Here is a 26,223-nt window from a genome sequence, read left to right as displayed (position 1 = left end):
CTGGTTTATGAGTTACAGCAATTTAAATGGTGACAGTTTGTTTGCTGCTTGCTTTCATTTTCTTTCCAATTTAAAACAGTATATTTAGTATTGCATCTTAAGACAATGTGATAGCCATAAAGTCTTTGTGTGAGAAAGGTAGGGAGAAAGTGAATCTATAATGAAGATCCACAGTGAATAGGGAAGAGGTCTTCCCTGGGGCCCTTAAGTCATTTACATTTAATAGAACAATATAGGGAAGGAAGAAGGTTAATCTCTAATCAGAGAAACACAGGTTTCAGTTGCCTGGGTTATGTCTGCCTGCTTGCCTGACTCAGGCCCCATAATCACATTCCTTTAAGGGTCAAAATAATTTAAAGTTCTAACAGCTTAGATTTTGAATTACATATTTTCACTAGCCCCATCTCCCCCACCACAAAACCTCACTGCCGTGGCTCCTCCACCAACCCTGATGATCCTGAATAACATCTGCTTCACTGTGCTGTAACGAGCGTCGCTGAATAATGTTTCCTTTAACAGAAGCGCCAAGAACTATCTTTGCTATTTTGCAAGATTTTCCCAGTTTACATTCATCTCCTGCTTCAGGGTTTTCTTTCCATTTATTTTGACAAAACTAAATGAAACTGGCAGTTAACTTTAACTGAGTAATGAAAGACAACAAAAAGCAAACAGAGCTGGAGACAGAGAGAGAAAAAGAACACCAATGAATTAACTGTGGCAGCACCTTGAGATATGATGTTTTCTGGCCTGCAGGCCTGGCTACGGGGCACCTAGAACCCTCAGGGCTAGAAGTTCCAGCTGCCCATTGACTAAGCTCTAGGAAAGGAGAGGAAGGAGCAGAAGAGGGCAGGGAGGGGAAAGGAGAAGGGCAGCACGTGAAGCTCTAAAAGCTTCTGATTTATTTTGCTGAAGATCTAGTCATCAGCTATAGAAAGAAAGGTGTCATTGGTAAATGTCATAACCAGGTGGTTTATGATAGCTCATGTTACCTCTATCCCACTGCAATGAGAGTATTTATTTGAAGCTGTCTCTCCATCAATTACAGGGAAAGATCTTGAGAAAAAGACAGTTTCATGTAACATCTTTCAATATATTTTATTCCATGGTACTTTAGAATTATTGTTATATAGCAAATGGCATATTTTAAAAATTACCCTTTCTAAATTTTTGTTGTTCGTATATAAGAATGCTGTTTTTGGGGTTGGTTGCAGTGGCTCACGGCTGTAATCATAGCACTTTGGGAGGCCGAGGTGGGTGGATCACCTGAGGTCAGGAGTTCGAGGCCAGGCTGGCTAACATGGTGAAACCCTGCCTCTACTAAAAATACAAAAATTAGCCTGGCATGGTGGCACATGCGTGTAATCCCAGCTACTTGGGAGGCTGAGGCAGGAGAATCACTTGAACCCAGGAAGCGGAGGTTGCTGCAGTGAGTGGAGATTGCGCCATTGCACTCCAGCCTGGGCAACAAGAGCGAGACTCCGTCTCAAAAAAAAAAAAAAAAAAATCCTGTTTTTGTACAGGATCTTACACGCAGTTGATAAACTCCTTCATTAGTTCCAAATAGTTTGTCTATAGAATTTATTGCATATTCTATATGGAAAATCATGTCATCTACAAACATGAAACTTCGTTTATTCCTTTCCAATTGTTACAGCTCTTATTTCATTTCCTTGCTTTTATCATACTGTCCAGACTTCTACACAATGCTAAATAGGAACAGTGACAGTGGATATTGTTGTCTTTTTCCTGTCTTTGTAATTTTCCTCCATTTAATGTGTGTATTATGTATAAATAATGAATATATTTAATGTGGGCTTTCGGTGGACACATGTTGTCATGTTTATGAAGTCTCTCTCTCTCTCTTTCTCTCTCTCTCTCTCTATATATATATGTATATATATACACACACACTTTTTTTTTGAGGCAGAGTCTTTCTCTGTCACCTAGACTGGAATGCAAGGGCACGATCTCAGCTCACTACAACCTCCACTTCCCAGGTTCAAGTGATTCTCCAGCCTCAGCCTCCAGAGGAGCTGGGACTACAGGCACCCGCCACCACACCAGACTAATTTTTGTATTGTTAGTAGAGACGAGTTTCACCATGTTGTTTAGGCTGGTCTCAAACTCCTGATCTCAAGTGATTTGCCCGCCTCAGCCTCCCAAAGTGCTGGAATTATAGCATGAGCCACTGGGCCCTGCCGAAGTCCCCTAATATTTATGTTGGTTTTAAAAGACCATGAATGATGTTGACTTGTACCAAACTTTTTTATATATCTTTCAAGATGATCACATAGTTTTTCTTCTTTAGTCTGTTAAAGGGAGGAATTACACACAAATTCCCCTTTTATCAGCTCCCACTAATATTGCAGCATGTGCCCTGTACTTTTCTTCATGCTCGTAGAATAATCATTTGACAAGAGTATGCACACAGCCACACATGCATGCACACACACACACATACACACACACACACACACACAATCAGGCTAGACTAGAAGTATGTGTGATAACAAACCTCCAGCATCTCAGTGGTTTGTCCCCTAAACGTTTGTCTTGGTCATATAAGATTTGCACGCAAGGGGCAGTGGTTGTCCGTGAGAAGGTGCAGCTATGGAGGCAGCTTCCTTGAATGGCTTCATTATTTCTCCACCCAAATACTTTGCTTTTTACTAGAGAATGGGGGAGAAGCAGATTGGAGAAGTTCCCAGAGGCTTTTCCTTCCAGAACCTGGTGGAGTTGGTATGTGAAAGGTGCTATGTCTCTCAGAGACGAAGGAAACAGAACCCCAGAGCTGAAGAGGCGCATCTAGCCCACTTATTTGGAAAGGGGGAGGGCTCAGCTTCCAAGGAACAGGCTCTCTGTTGCTTTTCACCTGGATAGATATTTAAATAATTCAGAGTATTTCCCCCCAAACCTTGACAGCATGGCCTCATGGGAGAACGTCTCTCCAATGGAGTCCATTCCTTCCCCTAGAACAGGGGAAGGAATGAAAGGAATTCCGCGTTGTGGCACATCCCAGAATAGTTACATCAGGTAAACACATTCTTTCCTAATAGAAATCTGTTGGGAAAAAATGATCTTTCTGAACAGTGGTCAACTGCTGTTGCTAAAATCGGAGCATGATTAGTGACAACTAAGTCCCCTCTCAAAAGTGTCATGTCCAAGCAGCGGACGGCGCTATGGAAAGAACGGACAGCGTTGGAGGCATCTGCTCCTGGCTGGGAGTCGTAGGGTGTCAGAGTCATGGGGCAGCCTCTCCTGCTGCTTCCCAGGCCTCACAGTAAAACAGGAACCGAGGCATCCTTGCCCCTCCTCAGCTTCAAAGCTGAATCACTGTGAAGATATGGTGTTTCCACACTGATACATTTACTTCACTTCATTTGTCTGAGGATTAAAGTGAGCTGCAGAAGGGTATCATTTATTAAAGTGGAAATTAGAATAAATGTCGTTGCCAGAGTATCCCTTATTTCAAGCACATTTTCAGTGTCAGACTTTCTCATCCAAACTTGTTTCCCAAGCACGGCGTTCCTCCGTGTAATTAATATCACATGCTTATAGCTCAGCTGCAAAGCATTCTTGGCTATTTTGATAACATGAAACCTGGCAGTTACCCTTTGTGATTTACACATAGTTGCAGTTGGAGATTTTTCTAAAATTACAATAAAATTTCTTTGAGGGGGAAATCTGTTTTAAGGACTGGATTGGGGAAAGAAAATAAAAAATAGAAGCGAACAACTAAGTACGTCTATTCTCCAAAGTGCATATAAGTCTATCAAGGCAACACACTGGCCTTTGATCAGAGCCACTTTACAAGGCAGGTGATTTATGGACAGCCAGGCCATCCCCTGCAGTGAAGTCTGGGGCTCGAATGCTTAGGGACAGGCATGTGCTATTTTTAAAATAAAAAGACTATAACTTCACTGCTGTTTCCAAACCTATTGGATTATTTTACTGCTATGCTTTATTTCCTTCTTCACTGGTAATGTTGGTCATCTAAGATGAAACAGAAGTAATATTTTCCATGTTCACAAGTCTGACAAATTTTAGTTTACAAAATTCCTTTCTCTGCATGTGGAGATTTGACACTGTACCTGAGTGGGTATAGGATTTAATTGTTACCAGAGCCAAATCCAAAGCAGGAAGAATCCCGTCTTAAAATCCTGAAGCACAGGTGTTCTAAGTGGCCTCAGTCTTTGCATCCCATATAGAAGCAGCTGGCAGTCACAGCGGCTGCTCTCAGGGGACTCCCCCAGAAGTCTGGCCAGTGCAGGGCTGGGTCGGGGGGGTATTGCAGCAGCCCTGGACCATTTGACAGACAGGATTCTGACCTTTGGGCCACTGTGTTACCAGCTAATTGAGGGACCAGAAGTTATGAAATTGCATGATTTCACTTTGACCTTTTCTCCATTACACACTGGAAATCACACACATTGAATGTCAGTGGTTCCAGGGTTCTTGAAGAAGGTCTGTGTCTCCAGTGAAACCCTCACTTCTCTGGGAGGGAATTCCCGCTGAGTCTCCCTTATAAGTAGGCATGGTGGGTATGTCTTGCATTTGCCTGATCAGTATCTCATCCTTTGTGGACCTTTTAGGAAAGATCAATGTGGAAATCAATGAGTCTCCTATTCATATTCTGGGTTGGGAACAGGAATAGCAGCCCAGGGCGAGCTGTGGTGAAACAGCCAGTCAAGTTATTGTCAGTGGTCCCCTGGGATCATGTGCCTGTTATGGAAGAAGCAACGGAGCCAGGGAAGAAATGGACATCATCTAGAGGTTTGGACTTGGGAAGTGCAACTCCATTGCCTTTAGTTGCAATAGCTGGAGGAGACTTCAGGTTATTTTCCATTGTAGAAAGGGTGGGTCTCCACTGTGAAGTTGTATTTATGGAAATAAGGAAGTATGTATGCACTGGGTGAGAAGAAGGGTAGGAGGGCTATTATAACCCTTGCTTTTTATGGGTTATGGCCCTGCATCCCTCCTTTGAGTTGCCAGCCTGCTCTTCGTGGTTTGGTGCAAGGCTTCCCACAACCCAGCCCTGACTATAGGGGTGAACTTAAGACTAAGAGCACTCGGAATCTTTTTCCCTAGACATTGAATCTTGACCATAGATACACAGTGATGGATGGTGACTGCAGTTGTGACCTTCAATGGCAATGTTTAAACAGAAGATCCATGAACTCCTGCTGCTGATATCTCTGGAACCAGAGCAGCCCTGGACCCTTTATATCTCAAGGCCAGATGTGTTATAGGACCAACAGGTTCGTATGCCCACTGTGTAGTAACAGGCCAATGCACTGAGACAGCCAGGAGGCAGCAGAGAAAGAGTTTAATGATTGCAGGGCTCCTAGCGAGGAGATGGGAGAAGACCCTCAAATCCATCTCCCCGAGAGTTCTGAGTTGGGGTTTTAAAGGGGATCTTGGAGGATGAGGGGCTGGAAAATTGGGGTCATTGATTGGTCAGGGTGAGGAGGATGAAATCATCAGGATGTGGAGCCTGTGTGTTTTGGTGAGTCAGCTTCTTGTGGGGTCCTTCAGATCTGCTGATGTGGGTGGTTTTAGTGGCATGTAGGACGTGAAAGAATATCTCAAAGGAAAACAACATTTCATAAGGTCCTAGTTGTTATCTCTAGAGCAGATAAGGGGATCTATAATCTTGTAACAGGGTCTATCTGATTCTAGGACAACAGACAAACAACAACAAGGAAGCGCGTCAGAGAACAGGCCGACCTCATGATCCATGCTGGGTGTGCTGCAAGCTCGTTTTAGTCTCATTTCTCTCCCTCCCTTCTTCCCTGATTAATAAAGTTTATTGGGATGGTTTCAGATGCTCAGCTTTTCCATATGATTAGGTGAGTGATCCAGAACCCTTCCAAAGAACCCTGTGGACTCAACCCTCTGTTTGAACAACATACAAGATAATATGAGACATTTATTTATCGAGGACCTTCTGAGCACCTGGCACTGTGCCAGATTCTTTCAGATATATAAAATTTCACTTGCTCCTGATGATTCTGGAAAGGAGCAACGGCATCTTATGAAGCTGTAGCAGATACTGTCCTGGCCTCGCTCATGTGTGTCAGACGTGTTGGAGTGCCCTGGCTGCTGCTCTGCATGTGTAGCTGAGGTCCTGGTGGAAAAATACCACCGGAGCTCTCTGCAGCTGGAGTGGAATAATTCTGAAGTGTGTGTTTTGCCTCCTTTCCCAGTGTCTCCCCATGGGGTTAAGCTCTGGTCGCCTGCTCCTGTTGCTGGTCTTGTGGCACACACGTGGCAGGATGTCATCCTTTCCCTGGGTTGCGTCCACTTTCCTTGCTGTGTTATTCACACTCCCCAAATAAAATACTTTCACTCAAATCCCTGCCTTGGAGTCTGCTTCATCGAGAAACCAGACTAAGTAAGATGGGGGCTTCTGGGATGCTTGGAAGATGCAGCTCAGGGTTGGTCCTGTGTCAATCCCTCCATCAATGCAAATCCACCTCCACCGTATAGAGGAGAACACTGAGACACAGGGGAGGCGGGAACAACTCACCTGACATCACTCAGTCAGTAGACACCTAGGCTGGCAATTGTGGTTTACCCTTCATGGCAATGCTGATCCTTTGCCTGGCCCAGGGTGGCTTGACCTTTGCACTGTGGACATTCTGAGCTGGGTAATTCTTTGCTGTGCGGGGCTGTCCTGTGCATTGTAGGAGGTTTTGCAGCATCCTCCGTGCACTAGATGCCAGGAGCATCCCACCCCCTATTGCGATAACTAATAATGTCTCCCCCAAATTGCTGAATGTCCCCTTGGCAAGAGGGGAGGACTCCCCCTTGAGAACCACAGCCCAAGAGAGCCAGATTTCATAGGAAAAAAGGCAGTGCCCATCCTGACAGAGAGAGGCGAGTGACAGCACATGAATAGCCTCCTTATTGAGCCTTTGATCCAATCTTGTATCTTCTGACTCCAAATCTGGCCCACTTTCCATTATGTAGGCTTCTTGGGATCAATTGTTCCATTGTTCTACTTGTTAGAAAGTTCTTTCCTGTTGAGCCCAAATCTGCTTCCCAGTAACTGACTTCATCAGCGTGCCCTCCGAAGCCATGCAGGAGGACTAATCCTTTTCACGGGCTGCACTTCAACTATTTGAAAACAACTTGTGTGTCCCTGCCCTGTTCCCTCCCTGCCCTGCCCCCCGTCAATCCCTTCCTGAACCTTTGGAGTCTTCCCGTGGCTGCTTGGGCACTCAGAGTTTCGCTCAATAACAAATTCAGCAATTACAACACCTACTATGTGCCAGGAGCTACCATATGTCAGGGAACAATTCTCAGACAGGGAATTCAGACTTCTTGGTTCCTTCTCACACCTGCAAACAAGAATTGCCAGAGCCTGGAGTTGACGCATGTTAAAGCTTCCGGGTGATTTGGACATAGCCTCTGCCTACAGGTAAGTCCAGCATTTAAGAGCCTTTGATCTACCGTGGTCTAGCTCCAGGCAATAGAGCTCTGATGTATATCTTAAAGCAGCTATCTAAAAGATGGCTTTGAAGAAAGTATTAAAAAGGAACTGTTTTTTAAATTATTTATTTATTTATTTTTATTACACTTTAATTTCTGGGGTACACATGCAGAATGTGCAGGTTTGTTACATAGGTATACACGTGCCATGGTGGTGTGTTGCACCCATCAACCGATCATCTACATTAGGTATTTCTCCTAATGCTCTCCCTCCCCTAGTCCCCCACCGCCTGACAGGCCCAGGTGTGTGATGTTCCCCTCCCTGTGTCCATGTGTTCTCATTGTTCGACTCCCACTTATGAGTGAGAACATGTGGTGTTTGGTTTTCTGTTCCTGTGTTAGTTTGCTGAGAATGATGGTTTCCAGCTTCATCCATGTCCCTGCAAAGGACATGAACTCATCCTAAAAAGGAACTCTTAATAGGATGCTAGGTTAAAGAAGTACATGTTTCTATCAAGTCACATTTTTCAGTAAAAGAGCTTTTAAAAAGTTTATACAAAAAAAATAAGCCTAGAAGTTGATACCAAAAAAAAAAAAGTTGGTGAGGTTTCTTTCTCTAGATAGTAGAATTAAAGGAGATCAACATTTTTTCCTTCATCCTTTGCTTCATTTTAAAGCTTGTAGAATGAACGCATATGTGTGTCTATGTGTGTGTGTATATGCATATAAATATACACACATATATTCACATACATTGCAATCAGTTTTTAAAAGGTTTTTGTAGAATTGTACTGATGACTATCTTTTTGCTATTTCTCATAGGGACTGATGACACCTGGAAGAAATAAGTCGCAGAGATGCAGTATGCAATCATAGAACTAGATGCATTTGGGGAATAAGAAAGCATTAGAACGATAGAGCTGGAACAAATGCCGGCTTATCCCCAGTCATTTAAGAAAGTGGGAAAGGTGATTTACATGGGACCACAGCACATCTAGATGAACATCCTGAGTGAAAAGAAACTGACATAAAGAACACAAAATAGTGACACCAGAGAAACGAGTACCAAGGGTGGGTACAAAAACAAAAATGGGCTTTTATATCTACTCAAGTTAAAACACCATTCATCCAACTCCCTGGTTGAATGTAGCCTATCACAAGTGATTCTCTAATTCCCATTTGTCTGAGGCTTTACTTTGTGTGACCTATATTCTATTTTAAGGGTTTCTGAGCTTCACGAATGAGCACATGATTTTTCTCCTTCCCTTTTGACTATCCCTTATTTCAATTAAATAAATCACAATGGCTTTCTTTTTCTTGGAAGAGTTTTTCTGATTTCCTCTTCCCTCTGCTCTAAATCCCCCGGATTCAACGTTAAGCCTTTGACTCCCGTCCCTTCTCATGGATAGATGCTCTCCTTTCTTCCTCCCCAAAGCATTCCCTTCCTCTTGGTAGATCCTTGTGTTCTTTCTGGCTGCCTGGATACGGGTCCTAGGCAGAGGCTGGGTGGGCATGTCCTCCCTGTGGCTACTGGAGTTTGGCAAATGAGCACAAAATTTGCAAGTCTGTGCAACTGTCCACCACCCACTTCTTTGAAAAGTGAACTGGAAGTCTAACGTTTCCAACCACATCGCAGCAACTGGATGCCACAGGGGCAGCCTCTGTTCTGTTCCAGTGATATTCCTGAAACTTTTGAAGGGAATTCCATTGAATGTTGCTAGGACTGTGCGTGTGTGTGTGTGTGTGTGTGTGTGTGTGAGAGAGAGAGAGAGAGAGAGAGAAAGAGAATTCTAGCAAAGTAATGTGTCTATGAGGACTGGTAGATAATGCTACCCTAAATAACTTGGGCTTCCACTGGCTGGATTTTGTTCATCAAATGCTAATCCTTTCAGGTGTAGACCTATATAAAACACTGGGGATTAAAGAGTGCACAGAAGCCTCACATCTCTTCTGCTGCATAAGGTAAAGATACGTGTAACAATTCAAAATTATTTTGGGCATACTAACAAGGAGTCATTTCCAATTCTGTATTAATTACGAACATGCGATGTAGATCATAGATGTGCTGAACTAGTAACAGTCAGTCAGTAGATTATAGTCGTTCTTTTGTAGATTGCTTTTCAATGCACAGCTGTCTTTGGGAAAAATTAATTTATCATGTCTACAATGATGGGGAGGTTATCATTTCATTGCATAAGGAAAACTGTCACTGGTATTTGACTGAAAATAGTTCTTTTCTTGCATGTAAAATGAAGATGTCCTAGATTTAGTGTGCAGGGTCCCCTGGTGACAGGTTGAAATTCCGTACACAGTGTCACACTGTGTATCTCCTCTGTAACTTTGGAGACAATAACAACAGTTGATATTGTATGTGCAGGAGGCTTTGCATGGGCGACCCCTCTTAATTCCCACAATCATAGTATGAAGCAGGTGTCACCATCATCTACATTATTTACTTGGATTGTACATGGCACAGCCAAGAGTCAAGGGCAGGCAGGTTTCTCACCACAGTGCTGAGACGTCTACATTGCGGACCCTCCAGGTACTTTTTGTAACAACCAGTCTGCTACTTTCTAGGGGGAACAATTAACTTCCTGCAGTTGTGAGAAAGTTGGAAAGAAGGAGAAAGTGAGCACCTGTAAGAGAAACAAATTCTCCTGTGAATCAGAGCCTGGTAGAGCATTCTTGGCTGGCTTGGTGAACTGGGAAATTGTATCAAATAGTTGATTATTTGATTCTAGAGTCAATGAAAATGCCACATTACTTCCACCACAATCTCAGTGCTTTGAAATCTGTTGTGTAGACATGTGTGGGGCACGCAGCCTCTCCCAGGTATAGACAGAATTACCCACATGGTGGGGGCCTGGCGCTTTTTCTTATGCTTTGTTCCCTGAGGGCAATTTCGTGCCTGCACGGCTGGATTTAGTGCTGGTCTTAGGTGAGCTAGTCAGTTGTGGTGTGGCTGGCGTGTCCAGCTTCCATCCTCAGTTGGATGGAACCTCAATGTGATGGGCAACTCGTGTGTGTGAGGAATAAACCCAGGACAGTAAACACAGGTGAGAACCATTTACACTTTGTAAAAGGGACCACAAAATGTCACTGTGACAGCATAGACTTCAGATAAACAAAACATGATGAGAAATTTCAGGACAAACAGGCATGGGAAACCAAGTCAGAACCAAGGCACCTCGGGCTGCATCCTGCCCGCTGAGGACCAATGGAGACTTCGGCTGGATGGCCCATCCTGGCTCTGACTCCTGGCGTCATCCCTGGCCAGCTGCGCCTGGTCTTGCGCTGGTTTTTAATCTCTCTGAGCCTGAATTTGTCTCATCTGAGACAAGGCGTCATGCCAGTGTCTACCTCATAGGGTTTTTGTGAGGATTCAATGAATACACCTCAAGCCCTTCAAGAACTATACGCAGCAACAATATGAGAATTCCTCCAGCAACATCAGGCATCGTTATTTTGAGACCAGTGAATGATCCCAATAGCTAGGTCTCTTGTTCTGGACCAGGTACCATTTCCCGCACTTTGATAATCACGTTCACTCTTCTGTTTCTCACGGCAGCCTTAGGAGGTAGGCGGATATTATGATCGCCTTTTCGCTGATGAGGAAATGGGCCCTGAGGGACTGAGTGAGTTGCCCAGTGTTAGAGCGGGAGCCAAGTCGAGCTCCTGGCCCCGGCCCCAGTGCTTTCTACTGTCTTGCAATAGAGCCTAGGAGGAAAGCAGAGCAGCCTTGTGTTTGCTCCAAATCCCAGCTTCTCATCCATGATGTCATTAACCCCAGAATCCACATGTACCCCCAGTGGTATGCAAGTCTGGATAGATTTTACGATTCAGTTCCAGAAGTTATTAGAGATACAGTGTAGAGTCCCAGAACTTAGTGATGGGCTGCAATATTTGGAGTTGGGAGGAGGATGGCAAAGAATAATTTTTCAAAAGAATAAAAACTTGCTATAGGCCCCTGAGCAACATAAAACTGGTTTTCAGGCCAAAGCTGTTGTTTTTGCATTTCTTCACGCACATAGGTTCAGAAATGCGTAATGGTTTCTCTGCATCTTGCTCAGCAAAGCCAGGATAACAGCTCCTTGGGTGGCTGCTTTGCTCACTCAGGGAACTCAGCAGGCGTTCTTTTCAGCTCAGATAAGCTACACCTTTCAGAGCTCTTCGGGAATGTCTTGGGCTGAGCGACTCGGGCCTTGTCCAGCTCTTTCCTCTCAGCAGGCTCCGGCTATGGACATGTGTCTGAGCTCCGCGCAGCAGCTTGGGCGCCGGGGGGAAGGACTCAGCTCCCCGGGTGGCTGGTTAGAGGCTGAGAAGAAGGGGGCTCCGCAGAAAGACAGCACCGGGGCAGTCCTGGAAGGTAACCTCCTTCTTCATCACTTCAACAGTTTTCCTCAGTTGTTTTCCTGGCGATGACATTTTCAAGTAAATTTCAGTGACAAGAATTTCCATTGCCTTTTAACATTAGATTTTTTGCTATAATGAAGCTTAGCAGAAAAATGTTTTGCAAGTATAAACATAATTCCTGTTTTTTCATTATTTACTTATTAAAAGTAATTCCTGGTTTTTCATTATTTACTTATCAAAGTTCGCACATTTGTTTTTATTCTATGTATAGATCTAAGCTTGCTGTATTTTTGTAACAAGAACTTAAAAGAAGAACAAAAAATCTAGGTTCATTTCTGCTTTTCACCAAAATACATTCTTGGCAGCTTTGTCATACAGTGAATCTTTATAAATCAAACTGTATTTCCCCGTTAGGACAACGTAACAGTTTAGGGTTTCATTTCTGGGCATGGATTCAGTTGTAAATAAATAATAGACATAACAAATGATCTAATAAAAGCCAAGATGCAGCATTTACAGTGTTCATAATTGAAGGTGGTAAAAAATGTATCCCAACTCCAATAAATGAGAATGTTGTCTATTTTTACTGCATTGTTTACATAAAAATGCAACTCTACCTTATCTGAAAATCTGATCTCTCTAAAACTATCAGAATAGCACAGAGAATAAATGAAAATATTTCAGGCACAAAAACATATGTTTCTTTATCGTTGTAGAAACTCACAGGGTCTTATGAGAGAATACGTGTATGTCTATGTTTCCTTACAATGTTGATTGGAAAAGTGTAGCTGTCAAGCTTAATATTTGTCAGTTTATTTACCTGTGAAATGATGAGCCATTCAAAATCAGCCTACTTACTCTTCCTAGTCTCTAGAGAAAAATAAGTCCCCAGATGGTGACATATGGAAGGAGGGACAGGCATGGCCTGGATGAGAGTGGGGCAGGGCAGGGAAGCCGGCAGGGGCTGGTACAGGTCCCTGATGCTCTGAGCCACCACCCAGTGGTGTGCTGGAGACGGCTTGTACTGGCACCTGAATTTCAGCATTTTTTGTAGCTGATTGTTATGTATAACCATCATTTAAATTTAAGTTAGAATCTTATGATTAAATAGATTATATTAAAGACAAAGGTATATTAAAAGCAAGGTTGATAAACACTCAAAACTCATCATCAATTATTCTATTACCTCTTCCTAATATCTATGCTCTCGAGGTTAATCGTGTCTGTGGTGTCTGTACGGTAGGAACACTACACAGTAGCGAGGTACTGCACGTCTTTCCCCAGCGAAGTCATGCTGCTTCTCTGAAAACGGCACGGTGGGAGTATTTACTCCAGAGCAATCGTCAAACGCTGTCAATCACCGCTTCTTCCCCTCTTGCTGAACTAGTTATTAAACATTAATCACCCTATTTTTCGGCCTTCCTCCTGCCTCTAAACCAGAATTCAGAGCCAGCCTCTCAGCCCTGTGTTGGGAGCTGGGGTTCGGCTAGATGTCAGTGGCTTCCCAAAAGAGGTGGGGAAAGCTACAGGGCTCCCTCCTTTCCCTGCAATCTCCCTACAGCCTCCTACCAGGGCAGGTGACCGCAAAGGACAAGGTCTCAGGACTGAATTGGTTACCTTTATTAGAGGCGTCTTGCAAGTTCACTGAGGTCCCAGGTTTCTGGAAGCTCACCTTTTTTGTCAGGGCAGAGAATTCTCCTTCAAAGTGGTAGAACATACTAAATCAAAGTCACAGGCTAAAACAACACTCTGAAGAGCTGAAGGCACCCATGATGCTAATTTACAAATGAGTCACTTCATTCACATTTTTTTTTTTAGTGTGCTGCACACTGATACTTTTGTAATATACAACAAAAATGAATTTCTAGAGAAATTAAATGAAAATATATACAGACATATAAAATACAAGCTCCGGGTTTTGTTTGTAGTTAGATTCAACAGGCATCATCGAATGGTTGTGACTATTTCTAAAGGCTCACTCCAAATCCCTCTACTTACTGTGGAGCTGTTACCAGTATTTGCAGAATAGTGGCATGGAACTGTTCCAGTGTGTATGGAATGAGTGAGACCTGAAACACCCGGAGGCCCTGCCCCCGACCTGAGGGATGCCCTGCTGACCAGGTTTCTTCCAAGACCCACTTCCCTTTGCCTCGTATTCACCTCCTCCTGCCTTCCACCTTGAGAGGCTATTTCAGATTAAAACACTTCCAATGTTCACCGGCTGCCCCCTTCTACCTTTGTCCAAAGCCCATATTTGACCCCCGGTTAAACATTTTACACTCATATCCCAGGCCACAAAGGCAGGTTTCGTGCAAACAAAACTGACCTTCCTCCCCCCTACTCTCCGCACTGTTAATTCTTTCCCACCTCTGGGACCAACACCTTTTCCTCTGCTCCTGCTCCTTCTTCCACACACTTTGACTCACTGCTCTTTTATTCCTAAGCACTCTGGAAAACCTGCAAACACTTGTGATCCCTTGATGTCAGCCCGATCAGGTGCTCTTTTCCTCTCATTTTATATGCCATTTGAGAGCTGCTAGCGTGGGTCATGGGTTTAAAGGAGTATTTAAAGCAATAGTAACTTAATAGCCAGAGCTCAGCTGACATCCTCCCCCAGGGCTGTGGGGCTGGCTGGGCCTCTACCTTTTGAACAGCAATTGTAGGAAAGATTGAAGGAACATGCTCCAGCCAACACGTGGGAATGCTACTTTACTTCGAGACCTAAAAATAGGCAGGTCTGGCCGGGCGCGGTGGCTCACGCCTGTAATCCTAGCACTTTGGGAGGCCAGGGTGAGCGGATCACGAGGTCAGGAGTTTGAGACCAGCCTGACCAACGTGGTGAAACCCCGTGTCTACTAAAAATACAAAAATTAGCTGGGTGTGGTGGTGCACGCCTGTAATCCCAGTTGCTCAGGAGGCTGAGGCAGGAGAATCACTTGAACCCGGGAAGCAGAGGTTGCGGTGAGCTGAGATTGCACCACTGCACTCTAGCCTGGGCAACAGAGTGAGACTCTGTCTCAAAAAGAAAAAAAAAAGGCAGGTTTGTGTTTACCAGTTCCTCTGTATCCAGACCGCTCATTTGTGCAATTTTGCTGGTAAGTTCGCCATTTTTCCATCAGCAAAATATAGGGTGGGGACCGATCCACACATCTTCTGTCCTCCCCTAAATAAAGGCCCAGAGCATTCTTGGGCATTTTGTCATCTGATAAAACTGTCACATCCAAATTTCATGTCCCCATCACCCCATATAATTCAATTTTGTGACAATTTGCAGCTGTTCTCCTTGATAGCATCATCCCCTCTCTTTATGTAAAGGTCATTCAATCTAATGCCATCTTAGCAATTATACCAAGTGTGTCTTTGCACTGGATTTGAACAAATCATGAACTCCATTTTATTTTTCTGCTTCACAGAATCCAACAAGATAGAACCATCTCTTCATAGCCTCCAGAAATTTGTTCCTACAGATTATGCCAGCTACACTCAGGAGCATTATCGGTTTGCAGGAAAGGAGATTGTCATCCAGGAATCCATAGAGAGTTACGGAGCGGTGGTGTGGCCAGGGGTGAGAGAACTGTCATGTTTGTGATGTCAGGATTTCTGGAGATAACAATTCCGTACTTCACAGTTGCCTTGGACAATTTGTCAAGTTCCTTCATATCCTGCTTCTCCATTTGAGGTTCAGTTGCTTGCCCCCTGGAGGGTGTTGGTGGTGTGCTTGGGATCAGCAAAAACAGTGTTTCTTTCAGAAACACTGGTTTTGCTTTAAGCTCTGTTTCTCGAAACATTATTTTTATATTAAATAAACTCAGCTACATGAGGAAGTGAATGCAAAACTTGTATAAATTGTTAAGAAAAAACCCAGGGATTTAGAGTTTAGATTTTGCAGTGGGCATCTCCGAGCCACGCCCATCGACCCTCAGCCATTCATCTCTCTCTCTTTTTTTTTTTCTTTTGAGATGGAGTCTCACTCTGTTACCCAGGCTGGAGTGCAGTGACACGATCTTGGCTCACTACAACCTCCACCTCCTGGGTTCATGCAATTCTCCTGCCTCAGCCTCCCGAGTAGCTGGGACTACAGGTGCGTGCCACCATGCCCGGCTAATTTTTGTATTTTTAGTAGAGATAGGCTTTCACCATATTGGCCAGGCTGGTCTTGAACTCCCGACCTCAAGTGATCTGCCCACCTCGGCCTCCCAAAGTGCTGGGATTACAAGCGTGAACCACCACGCCCGGCCGGCCAGCCATTCATCTCTTTTCCACGGGGGCTGTGTCGGTAGGGATGTTTAGGAAGCATGACTTTGTGGCATGTCACCCCTGCCACAGCCCTGAGAGGATGGCGCTGAAATGGGGGCAGTCCTCTGGATTTTTAGTCAGAAAAGCGGCCACTTCAGGGCTGGGTAGTCACAAATGTTCACCTCACCTCCGTTTGCCTTCATTTCCATATTTAAAACCTAGGGTGGTCGTAATGTCTACAGTGCTCCTGACGTGGTTGTCAGAATTGTGAGAATTAATTTCAGATTGTGAGATTAAATGAAGTCCTAGCGTAAGCTCACATGAACTGTCCTCATTAATGTAATATTCTTTCCACCTTTCAGCTGAGGAAATGGGAATGCAGGCCAGTCTGCTGGCGTGGTAAAGCTCCCGACTGGGGTGCAGGGCAGAGCCAAGATGGACAGTGGCCCTCGGAGCCAGCGTGGTTGCTTTTCCCGCTGCGGATGTTGTCAGTGATTAGAAAGGCTCCAGATCAGAAGTTCTCAATCTGCAGTCTTGTTAAAATGCGGATTCTGATTCAGGAGGTCTTACACATTCCGGGGTGATGCCTAGCTGCTGGGCCAGGGTGCCCACATTGAGTATTCCTGGTTAGTGGTTCCACGGGGCTCCCTCAGGTCATCTGGCGATGGCACAGGATGGGGAGAAGGGTAGCCAAAGGGCTTCAGGCTCTTAGGTGTCGACCTTCACTCACTCCCAAACAGGGAGCTCTATTTTTACACCTTATGCATATAATTTCCTTCAACTAAAGGCTTTTCTTTGCCTTAAAAACAAGTTTGAAAATCACCAAACTACTCACAGCTTCCTATTGTAACACATTCAGCAAATAGACGACAGCAGTGGTGTAGCGAGAAAGTGGTATAGTAAGAGATCAGAGGCTGGGCATGTGGCTTATGCCTGTAATCCCAGCACTTTCAGAAGCTGAGGCAAGAGGATCGCTTGAGCTCAGGAGTTTGAGACCAGCCTGGGCAACATAGTGAGACCCCATCTCCCTTTTAAAAATAATAATAATTAAAAAAAGATCAGAAATTGAAAAAAGAATATTTGTCCCCCTGTTTTATTCTGAACAAGGTATCACTCATGCACCAAACACTAGCCTCTCATGAAACCTGCTTCCTGAAAGCTGCACAAGAAGGGCATCTAGAGTGGGAAGGCGCCCTTTTCCTGTGCGACTTCAGGTGCAACTCTGTGAAAAGATGTCTTCAGAGTGTGCTAACAGGACAAGGGGCTGGGGGGAGTGTTTGCAATGTCAAAAGACACAGCTGTCCCTGAGAAAAGCTTTGTCTCCACATGACCCTGCGGCCAGCCCCTCACAGGGCAGGGCACCAGGAAGGACCCCTGCAGCCATCTCCAGGAAGTTCCTCAGAGCTGCCCTCTGAATGGCTCTAGGTGACACTCTTTTCCTGATATTGACCCCCTCCTCCCAGCCCCCACAGCAAATACTTCTCTTCTCTCCTTAAGGACCAAAGAACTCCTTTCTTCAAAACTTCCCTTCTAAGCTCTGGAGCTCCCTGCAGCGTGCTGCAGTTGGTGCTATTTATGTCACACCCATGTTGCTATTTTACCCACCGCCCTGGCCTTCCACACCAGCTGGCTTCTCCCCGGCCCCATGAAGTCGGCCCAGACTCCTCGGTGGCTCTGTGGTGACCCCTCTCCCTTCAACCAGCTGTCTGCCTCCTCTACAGCACTTACGTCCCCAGAATTCAGTTTGTAATTGGCTGACATGGCCCCTAAGCCCCACCACTGAGTTCCCAGACAGTAGAGGTGACTGCGTCATATTCATCTGTGCCCGTGGCAGTTCAATATGAACAGATGAGGATGAAATGGAGTGACGTACAGGGTCAGGTTGGCTACCAAACCTACCACTGGTAATCCTAAGAGTGACACGTCTCCAATCATCCTGGCTGCCCCCACTCCAAACTGGGCCCCAAATAGAAAGTAGAGTCCAGAGGAAGATGGGGGCATATCTTTAGCTAGGGCCTAAATGTATAAGTAAATTATAGAGTTCATTGTTTTTTAAATCTCAGTGTTCACGTTCCTCACTCTGGGCTATTTATACTCAAATTTAAGTAACTTTTTGTCATTTCTTCTCATAACTCTTCCTAATCTCTCCAATCAAGGGCGCTGCTAGTTGATGCCTCATTGCCATACATGTAAACACCTCAGCAATCAATGCAAATCAAATACCCTTTACTCTTTGTGGAAAGGTTAGAGGAAGGTGGAGGGAGAAGAGAATGAATAAAGAAGAAAGGGAAGTTTGATTTCCTGTATAAAAAACTAACAATATTTGTTGATATATAAAACATTTTTAAAAATCTGCTTGCTACTACTCAAAGTGGGTACATGGGCCAGCAGATGAGCATCATGTCAGGGCTTGTTTAGACGTGCAGGATCTCGAGCCCCACTCTCGACCTACTGAATGAAGATCTGCGTCTTTAACAAGCTATCCAGGGGATCTGTTTGCACACTGAAGTCTGAGAAGCAGTTTCTGAACTGTCTGTTTCTTAGAAGAACCACTTTTAAAAAAGTCACTAACCCGTTGCTCAGTACGGCAAAGTGCACGCCAACCTAAATTTTGGTAAAGGAGTCAGGAAAGAGGTGTTCAAGTTTATAAATTGACATTTTAAAAAATTGCTTCTATAATTTAAAAAACTCTCTTACAAGAAAGAATTCTAACATAAAACAACATTCCTAAAGCAGTTGGAGACCAACATGATTAAACCAGTGGAAGGAGTTGCTGTTTTTTTAGCCCAACATTGCCCTGATTTGAAAGAGCTAAGCTGATCTAATGTTCTTCCTATTCTTTGGAGATTTAGGAGGCAATTTAACAAATCTTTTCCCCCAGTTCCTTAGATGCAATTTGTTATAACTTCTTTATTTCAGAGGTCTAAATATGGCATTGAGTGTACATTTGGGTTCTTATGAATATAAACTGAACATATGTAATAACATGTCTTTTAGTATTTAAATTTGGGTGCCAGAAAGGGTTGCTACTGGTTTCCAATGTTCCAATGCCCACATGAAAAGTTATAATTATTTTTTAGGCTACGGCTTTGTGTCAATACTTGGAGGAACATGCCGAGGAACTGAATTTCCAAGATGCAAAAATACTTGAAATTGGTGCCGGACCAGGCCTTGTTTCCATTGTGGCCAGTATTTTAGGTTTGTTGTTTATTCCTGACCTAGTATCCAGACCTTTACTGTAACAACAATAGCAAGTGCTTACTCTATGACAGGCTGTGGTTTAGGTGCCTGGCCCTAACTTCACTCAGTGACTCTCCCCAAAATGTCATGCGGCAGGAATTACTGCTGTTATCTACAGAGATCATTGAGTCTCAGAGAGGTTAATAAACTCCAATCAACCAGTTTCCATGGGACGAAGTTGAGTCCAGAGGCATGACTCTGAATCTCTGTTGTCAATCCCATGGGTGGGGTGAGGTGGGGGAGCTACTGACATCAGGTGGTTGGAGGCCAGGGAGGCTGCTCACCATCTTACAGTGCACAGGACAGGACCACCCACAAGAATTAGCCAGCCCACATTAGGTCAGACATGTCCAGCCCACCCACCAATAGAGCCAAGGCTAAGGAATCCAGTTGTTTCTTGTGTTTCTCCCTGGGTATATGTACACTGTGACTGCCCAGATGTTTCCAGGTCATTGTTTTCTTTTTCTCTTAGGAGCTCAAGTCACAGCAACAGATTTGCCTGATGTCCTGGGAAACCTTCAATACAATCTTTTAAAAAACACACTACAATGTACAGCACATCTGCCTGAAGTGAAAGAACTGGTGTGGGGGGAAGACCTGGACAAAAACTTTCCCAAGTCAGCTTTTTACTATGATTACGTCCTAGCCTCGGATGTGGTCTACCATCACTACTTCCTGGACAAGCTGCTCACCACCATGGTGTACCTTTCCCAGCCAGGGACGGTGCTGCTTTGGGCAAACAAATTCAGGTTCAGCACCGACTACGAATTTTTAGATAAATTCAAGCAAGTTTTTGACACAACACTGTTGGCTGAACATCCAGAGTCATCAGTCAGACTTTTTAAGGGGATACTAAAATGGGACTAAAGCCAACAAAGTGCCTCTCACAACGTTACTGTGTCTTTTGAGCAATGTGTTGGAAATTGCTTTGGGAATAGACTTCTTTCATAGGATTGAGAAGGTAGTGCATAGAAGCAACTTGTATACTTGGAACAAACGTAACAATACTGCAGAAACTTTCTAATTTCTAAGATAATTGAAGATTATCTGGTTAATCTAAATATCTAAAAAGAACAACATAAAAACATGAAAGTAGCTTTGTTGGTTCCAACGAAGTTACATGTTTAATAAATCTTACATGGATAAAGTAATAAGTGAATTTCTTCCCTATTTCTGCTATAGAGCATATGTTTAAACTTGGCAATATAGTCTTGTCACATGCTTTTTGAAACTGGGCTTGACAGAGTCACTATATCTTAGTTTGAAGAATCTACTTTTGCAGATTTTTAACTGCAGCAAAAAGAGGATATTGAATGATAGAAAACAGTTAATAGGCTTAAAGTTGATTAAAAGTGAAAAATAAAACTGCCGGAATGAGAACAATGTTGTCTTAAGAACTTCTTAAGATAATTTACAAAGACTCTCCCTCTGTGTCAATTATCTTAATAATTTCTAGTTAATTTCTGTATTGTCTGCTTTTTTCACAATAAGTATTTTAGGCTCTCTAGTCACATACTGTTCTCTCTCTATATATATTTGTTTGTTTGTTTGCTTTTACAACCATTTATGAAAAGGTAAGAACCTTCTTAGCCTGCCCAAACAGGCCCTGAGTTAGATTTGGTTCACAGCTCATAGTTTACCAACCCCTGGAACTGCAGGCAATCCACAGTGAAATTATTGGAATTTCTAAGAGTTTAGCAAGGTTGCCAAATGTCAATAGTGAAAGCTCAATCTTATTTGTAAATTCTAACTACAAATAGTTAGAAAATGAAATTTAAATTAAGATACCACTTACAATTTCAATAGTGAAGACTTAGGAATCAATCTAACAAAAGATGGGCAAGAAATTGATGCAAATGTATCTAGCATTATCGAGACAAATTAAAACTAACATAAGTAAATGGGGAGACATCAAGTTTGTGCATTGGAAGACATTGTAAATATGTCAGTTTTCTCCAAACTGACCAACAGCTTACGTGAAATCATTGTAAAAATCCCAATATACTTTCTTGTGGAATTTGTCAAGCTAAGTCTAAAATCATGTGAAAATAAAAAGGCCAAGAAGAATCAAGATGCTCCTGAAGAACCTGGTGGGAAGACAGGCTTCATAAGAAGTAGTACTTTGATGGGTGCGGTGGCTCACACCTGTAGTCCCAGCACTTTGGGAGGCCGAGGTGGGCGGATCACGAGGTCAGGAGATCGAGACCATCCTGTGAATGGTGAAATCCAGTCTCTACTAAAAATAAAAAAATTAGCCGGGTGTGGTGGCAGGCGCCTGTAGCGTAGTCCCAGCTACCAGGGAGGCTGAGGCGGGAGAATGGCATGAACCCAGGAGGCGGAGCTTGCAGTGAGCCAAGATCTCGCCACTGCACTCCAGACTGGGCGACAGAACGACTCTGTCTCAAAAAAAAAAAAAAAAAAAAAGTAGTACTTTAAAGAGGCAATAATTGAGACAGCAATTAGTATGATTTGCTAATAACACATATGGGTATTTCTTAAAGTGATCTTTAAATTTGCCTGTAAAACAAGAAGTATCTGTAAGTTTAAGGAACAAATGGGCATTCTAGCCATAATTCCAAAGATTTAATTGTCTCTATTTTCTCCTTTATTGATATTTGCCTTCTGAGAATGAGTCTCTCAGGTAAATTTGATGTTTTTAAATACTCTTCAATTCCTGTTGATGGTGATTAAAGTTTCTTCTTTTAAAATAAACAACAGTGGATTCATTAACAGCAAGATCTACCTGATACAAACCTGTTTCCAAGATTTTAAGACTAATTGTTTTTTAAAAAGGAAATCGTTTCCCCCACTCCCACGTATAAAAATATATGTTTATATATATACATATGGTGCTAAAGAAGTCGCCTTTCTTTCTCTCAAGCAAAAGGGAAGGAAAATGAACATTCCTTTTGCAATGTCCTCTCTTAGGATATAAAACTTACAAGATCAGAACCCCCAAAACAGAAGAAAAGTTGTAGGAAAAGGCTGCGTGTCTTCTACATCTGGATACTGTGTGGAAAGCACAGGGTATCTGCCTGGTGACTCCCAATTATTCCAGCCAATTTTACTTGCAGCTGCTTCTCTGTCTTGTGTGAGCAAGGCCAGGAAAGTCACTCAATCTGGAAAACGTTGCTTTGTTAGTATGAAGCCCAGTAAGCAAGTCAGTTGATTTCAGCATAAAAATAGATGTATACATCAATGGAACAGAGTCCAGAAATAGACTCACACATATATGGTTAACTGATTTTTGACAAAGGTGCCAAAGTAATTCAATGGGAAAATATAGCTTTTTAAATTAGTGTTCAAATTGTATACACACACACACACACACACGACCTTGACCCTTCTCTCATACTATACACAAAAATTCGATTGAAATGGATCACAGATCTAAATACAAGAACTAAAGCTATAACAACTGTAAAACTTCTGTAAGGAAACATAGGGTAAAACCTTTGTTACCTTAAGTTAGACAAAGATATCTTAGATATGATACCAAAAGTACAACTTGTAAATGAAAAAAATGCTGAGTTGGTCCTTATGAAAATTAAAAAGTTTTGCTCTTCACAAGACTATTACACACACTGGGCCAGGTGCGGTGGCACGTGCCTGTAGTACCAGCTCCTCAGAAGGCCGAGCAGGAGGATAACTTGAATCCAGAAATCTAGCTTGGGCAACATAGCAAGAAACACACTGGGAGAAAATATTTGCATAACACACATCTAAAAAACAGCTTGTATCCAAAACATATAAAAAAACTCTCACAACTCAAGATAGACAATCCAACAACTGAAAAAATGGGCAAAATATCGGAATAGAAACTTTATCAAAGAAGATATACAAGTGTCTAGTAAGTTCATTTACTGGAGAAATGCAAATTAAAATGAGATACTGTAACACAACCAGTAGAATGGCCAAAGTTAAGAAGGTGATATCATCAAGTGTTGATGAGGATGTGCAAAGCTTGCAAGTCTCACACACTGCTAGTAGGAATGTCAAATGATAGTCATTTTGAAAATGGTCTGCTAGTTTCTTACAATGTAAAAAGAAATATACCACGTCTCAGCAATTTCATTCCTAGATATCTACACAACATTACTTGAAAAGATATGCCCATACAAAGACTTGTAAACAAACGTTCACAGCAGAACAGCAGCATGATTCCTAATAGCCTCAAATATAAACAATCCAAACATCCATCAGCTGGTGAATGAACAAAATGTGGTACATCGCACAACACAGTATACACAGCAGCAACAGGGAATGAACAGATACACCCAAAGTGGCTGAAACTTAAGAACATTAGGCGAAAGAAGACACAAAAAATTACATATTGTGATTCCATGTATATAAAATTTCTAGAAAAACTATAGGATTAGAAAGCAGTTCACTGGCTGAGGCTAGGGGTGGGAATGGAGACTGGCTACAAATGAGCTTGAGGGAGTGCTTCCAGATGATTGGGAAGTGCTAAAAACCCAGATTGTGCTGATGGCTGCATTCCAGACATTAGACTGCACACTTGAAATGGTTAAACTTTACCATATGTTCATTACACTTCAATAAAGCTGTTAAAAAACCCATGGTTTGTCCCAAATGTTATGCAAATTTTCTTTCAAATCCTCTATCTTTCAAATATACGATGTAGAGGAATCTATTAAGAAAATTACAGCAATGAAACTTGTTCTTTTAAATGTCTTCTTAAAAACTTTTCACACTTCCAGGGCAAAGGAATATGATCATATGCTTATTTTGTAAATGAAGTGTCCTTTTAGAATGGCTGAATTGATTAGTTACTTTTTTCTTTACACTATTACAGAAAATTTTAAATAAAGTAGACTAACTGTACATTTTAAATACGTGCAGTTTATTATATGGCAACTATAGCTCAATATTCTGCTAAATAAGTATATTTCAACTCATGGAAAACCGTGGTTAATCTAAACCATTCCTTTCTCTGCTCCCAAATTAATTTGAATCAAATCAGACAAATCATTCCTTTTGTAAATTCAGGTTGTATCTATACAAGATACGTAACCACAATACTATCACATCTAAAATATAATTTTATATTAAATAACATTATACATTAAAATATGTAGTGTTCAAATTTCCAATTGTCTTGTGTCATGACATTTATTTTTAGTTTCAATCAGAACCCAATCAGGTCCAAATTTGATTAATTAGTATGCCTCTTAAATCTGATCCTCCTTTCATCTTGGTTTTTTGTAGAATTTCATACTACTGCATTATGCAGACTGCATCATTAGAGTGTCCTTTAACTTGTTTCTCAGTCCTCTGTTGTTTCTGTAAATTTCACATCTTAATGACTCAGGCTTGAAACCATCTAGCCCAAGCCCAGCTTAGATCTGCCAAATTCCAGGCAAGTTACACTTATTAGTGAAAATAAATTACTGTAGATAGATGAGTTTTGAGGTAGCTTAACTTTTAAAATCACACATAAAATGAAATCACAAAATATATTTCCAGTTGCTTTGTATTCTATTTGCATTTTGGTAAGACCTGGCCGATTCTAGAGTGAATTTGGTTTACATGACTGGGTATGCAGGCAGCCCTAGCTGCAGTGAAAACCTGACAGCTGGCACTGACACTGGAACTGTAGTTATACATGTTTGTCCCTCGAGAGAACTCAGCTTGAATTCATTACAAACTTGCCTGATGTTTGAAATCCTCTCACAAAAGCAGGGGTTTTAAATGAAACTAAAACAGTACATTTGCAGAACTGACTGCAGAGGCATTCTGCAGCAAAGTGCTAGCAGGTACTGCACCATCACATCCTGACCTGGCTGTCGCAGGGTATCAGAAGGCAGGCAGAAATTCTGCTGATTGGGATGCCCAAAAACTCTTCATGTTAGAGCGTCACTTACATCTTCCTCTTCTGGTTTCCGGGATTTTACTTAGTCAGCTTCCCTTTTTCAGTTTACCACCCATGACTACCGATAAATTCTTCACCCCTTGGTTTGCTATGTTCAGACTGAGACTCATGAAATTCAGTTTCTCACTTCTTTATTCCTCAAAAAATTATCTCCATTCAAGGTTTCCTCCCCTTCCCCTTTAGGGGAGATAGCAAGAATCCCTATTATCTATCTCCCTATGAAGGCTTCTCTGACTTAGATCCTAAAGGGAAAGACAAAGACACATGTATTCTGAATGCTGGGTTGTTGGGAGGACGGAGAACGAAACGCAGTGGAGGCAAAGACTCAGTTAATTCAAATGAAATAATTTTTTTAGTTGGAATAGACACACTGATTCAACACCACGATTTTCTTAAGGAGATTCATGGGGGTCAAATGATTTGACTTGTCAGTACTTGAGCCAGGATTAGACAGCAGAGACCCAGGCTGGGGCTTCCAGTCATCCAGTCCCTGCACATTTCATTAGAGCTGGGGGTGGAGGGAGAAAGGGTTTGAGATTTGTGGTGCCTAAGAAGAGAAGCAGGTGGGGCTCTTCTGGGGTAAAGAGAAGTTCTCCCAGAAAGCAGGTTAACATGAGGAAGGAAAGAAATCCCATGAGATGGCAAAACTCCTCCCAGTGACAATTGAGAACTGCCTCTTATTACTGGAAAGGGGCCACAGAACCAGTATTGAGCACATACCCTGTACTGTCTCTAATGGTTCTTTTAAAAGTTATTTTTACCTAGTTTTTTCAATTGTTTTCAGTGGGTGTGCAAACATTGGCTACTGTGACCAGAAACAGGAAAACTGCTTGACTTTTTGAAGTACCATCCTACTGTTTGTATTATTTTTAATGTAATCACATAGAAACAGTAATGATTTTACTGAGGACATCTTCTAGAGCTCACTTGGGTCCACTTGTCACCACAGAAATGCAGAATGAACCAGACAGGAAACAGGAGCTAACATGGCAGCTTTGTATAACTGCCTCCAGTTACAGGAGTCACAAATGAATAGTCATGGCTCTGTTCCAATAAAACTTTATTTA

General features: G+C 42.6%; 1 protein-coding gene across 1 annotated transcript; it reads left to right on the top strand.

The window, feature by feature from the left end:
- Positions 1-10,783: 10,783 nt before the first annotated feature.
- Positions 10,784-25,076, top strand: METTL21C (methyltransferase 21C, AARS1 lysine). Its single transcript, XM_003832062.4, has 4 exons — positions 10,784-11,800; positions 15,201-15,352; positions 19,104-19,221; positions 19,736-25,076. The coding sequence occupies exons 1-4, from the start codon at positions 11,611-11,613 to the stop codon at positions 20,128-20,130; spliced, it is 855 nt and encodes a 284-aa protein (XP_003832110.4). The 5' UTR covers positions 10,784-11,610; the 3' UTR covers positions 20,131-25,076.
- Positions 25,077-26,223: the final 1,147 nt, after the last annotated feature.

This window comes from Pan paniscus, chromosome 14 (genome assembly GCF_029289425.2).
Source record: "Pan paniscus chromosome 14, NHGRI_mPanPan1-v2.0_pri, whole genome shotgun sequence".
In the NCBI taxonomy this organism is placed as follows: Eukaryota; Metazoa; Chordata; class Mammalia; order Primates; family Hominidae; genus Pan; species Pan paniscus.
The sequence above is the reverse complement of the archived record's forward strand: the minus strand, read 5'-3'. Positions and strand labels throughout refer to the sequence as shown.